Source organism: Mauremys reevesii, linkage group 15 (genome assembly GCF_016161935.1).
Source record: "Mauremys reevesii isolate NIE-2019 linkage group 15, ASM1616193v1, whole genome shotgun sequence".
Taxonomy (NCBI): Eukaryota; Metazoa; Chordata; order Testudines; family Geoemydidae; genus Mauremys; species Mauremys reevesii.
In genome coordinates, this window is record NC_052637.1 from 10,968,884 (window position 1) to 10,970,523 (window position 1,640).

Genomic DNA, 1,640 nt, shown 5'->3' on the forward strand with positions numbered 1-1,640 from the left:
ATTTATTAATTTTGACTCCTAAGTCATGGCATGATTCTGGCCATTGCCAGAAGTGAAAAACAGCATTTAAGCATCATTGTTAATCTCCTGTATGTAACTGGAAAGAATATGACACTAGATAAAGAAATGGTTTGATCTGTCATATCAGTACTCAGTTACCAGAGAAATAGTTTCTTTATTAGTCATTGTTCTGACATGGCAGAGGGAGATCTACCTGGACACCAATGTTCTGTGCTCAGGCTGAGCCTCCTGGCACTTAGCTGTGAAATCTACATTTAGCCTTAAAATTTCAGCCTGTAACCAGGAGAGGAAGGGGAGTTTCTGAATATTTATGGAATTAAATCATGAACTTTTAACTATGTTTTCCAATTCAATTGCCCAGTTTGTTTTATTTTTCCGAGACTAAACCCATGGAAGACAGAGACTGGAGAAATCAAACAGATGGCATGGAATTCATCCTCCTAGGATTCGGGGATCTCCCTGAACTGAAAATTCTTCTCTTCCTGATGTTCCTAGTGATCTACATCGCAACCGTGACTGGGAACATTCTCATCACTGCACTAGTTGTGGCTGATCAGCACCTTCACACCCCCATGTACTTCTTCCTAGGGAACTTGTCCTGCTTGGAGACTTGCTACACCTCAGCCATCCTGCCCCTGATGCTGGCCAGTCTTCTGACTGGGGACAAAACCATCTCAGCCAGTGGCTGCATCATACAAATGTATTTCTTTGGTTCTCTGGTATGTACAGAATGCTATCTCCTAGCAGTGATGTCTTATGATCGGTATTTAGCGATATGTAAACCCCTGCACTATTCAACTCTTATGAATACCAGGTTTAGTCTCCAATTGGCTGCTGGGTCCTGGTTAAATGGTTGTTTGGCTGGTACCATCTTTGTCTCATTCCTATCACAGTTAACATTCTGTGGCCCAAATGAAATTGACCATTTCTATTGTGATGTCATCCCATTCATGGAACTCTCCTGCAGTGACACACACTGGTTAGTATTGTTCCATTTCATCCTATCCTGTGTATTCACCCTGCCTCCATTCCTACTAACCCTGACATCCTACGTGTGTATCATTGCCTGCATCCTGAGTATCCCTTCCACTGCTGGGAGACAAAAGGCCTTTTCCACCTGCTCCTCCCATCTCATTGTGGTGACAATTTACTATGGAACCCTAATGATTGTCTATATGCTTCCAAACCACAATACATTAAGCCTCCTGAACAAAGTGCTCTCTCTTTCCTACACAGTCATGACTCCTCTGGTAAATCCCCTCATCTACAGCCTGAGAAACAGAGAAGTCAAAGAAGCCTTGAGAAAAGCGGTCTGTAAATATGTGGCTTTCACAAAAACTAGCTGAGACTTAGCCTGAAGTTTTCAAGCTGCCTTGGTGATTTAGGCAATCAGCCCCCACTGATATTAAGTTGAAAACTCCCATTGGAAATCTCAGCGCTAATATGAAAAAAATTGAGATGATATGTATGTTACTGAGACAGAATGTTTATATTTCTGAGCTATGTCCAACATATAGGAAAGGGCAGTTGCGGACAACTTTGTCACTCTCTCATGTTCAGCACTGATTTTTCTGCATGGCCTTGGTTGATCAGTATCTGAAAATGCACACAGCTGACAT

The 1,640-nt window shown here is 42.2% G+C and overlaps 1 protein-coding gene across 1 annotated transcript; it reads left to right on the forward strand.

The window, feature by feature from the left end:
• Positions 1-410: 410 nt before the first annotated feature.
• Positions 411-1,367, forward strand: LOC120383646 (olfactory receptor 11A1-like). The gene has a single exon (XM_039501815.1). It carries the CDS (start codon positions 411-413, stop codon positions 1,365-1,367), a length of 957 nt encoding a protein of 318 aa, XP_039357749.1.
• Positions 1,368-1,640: the final 273 nt, after the last annotated feature.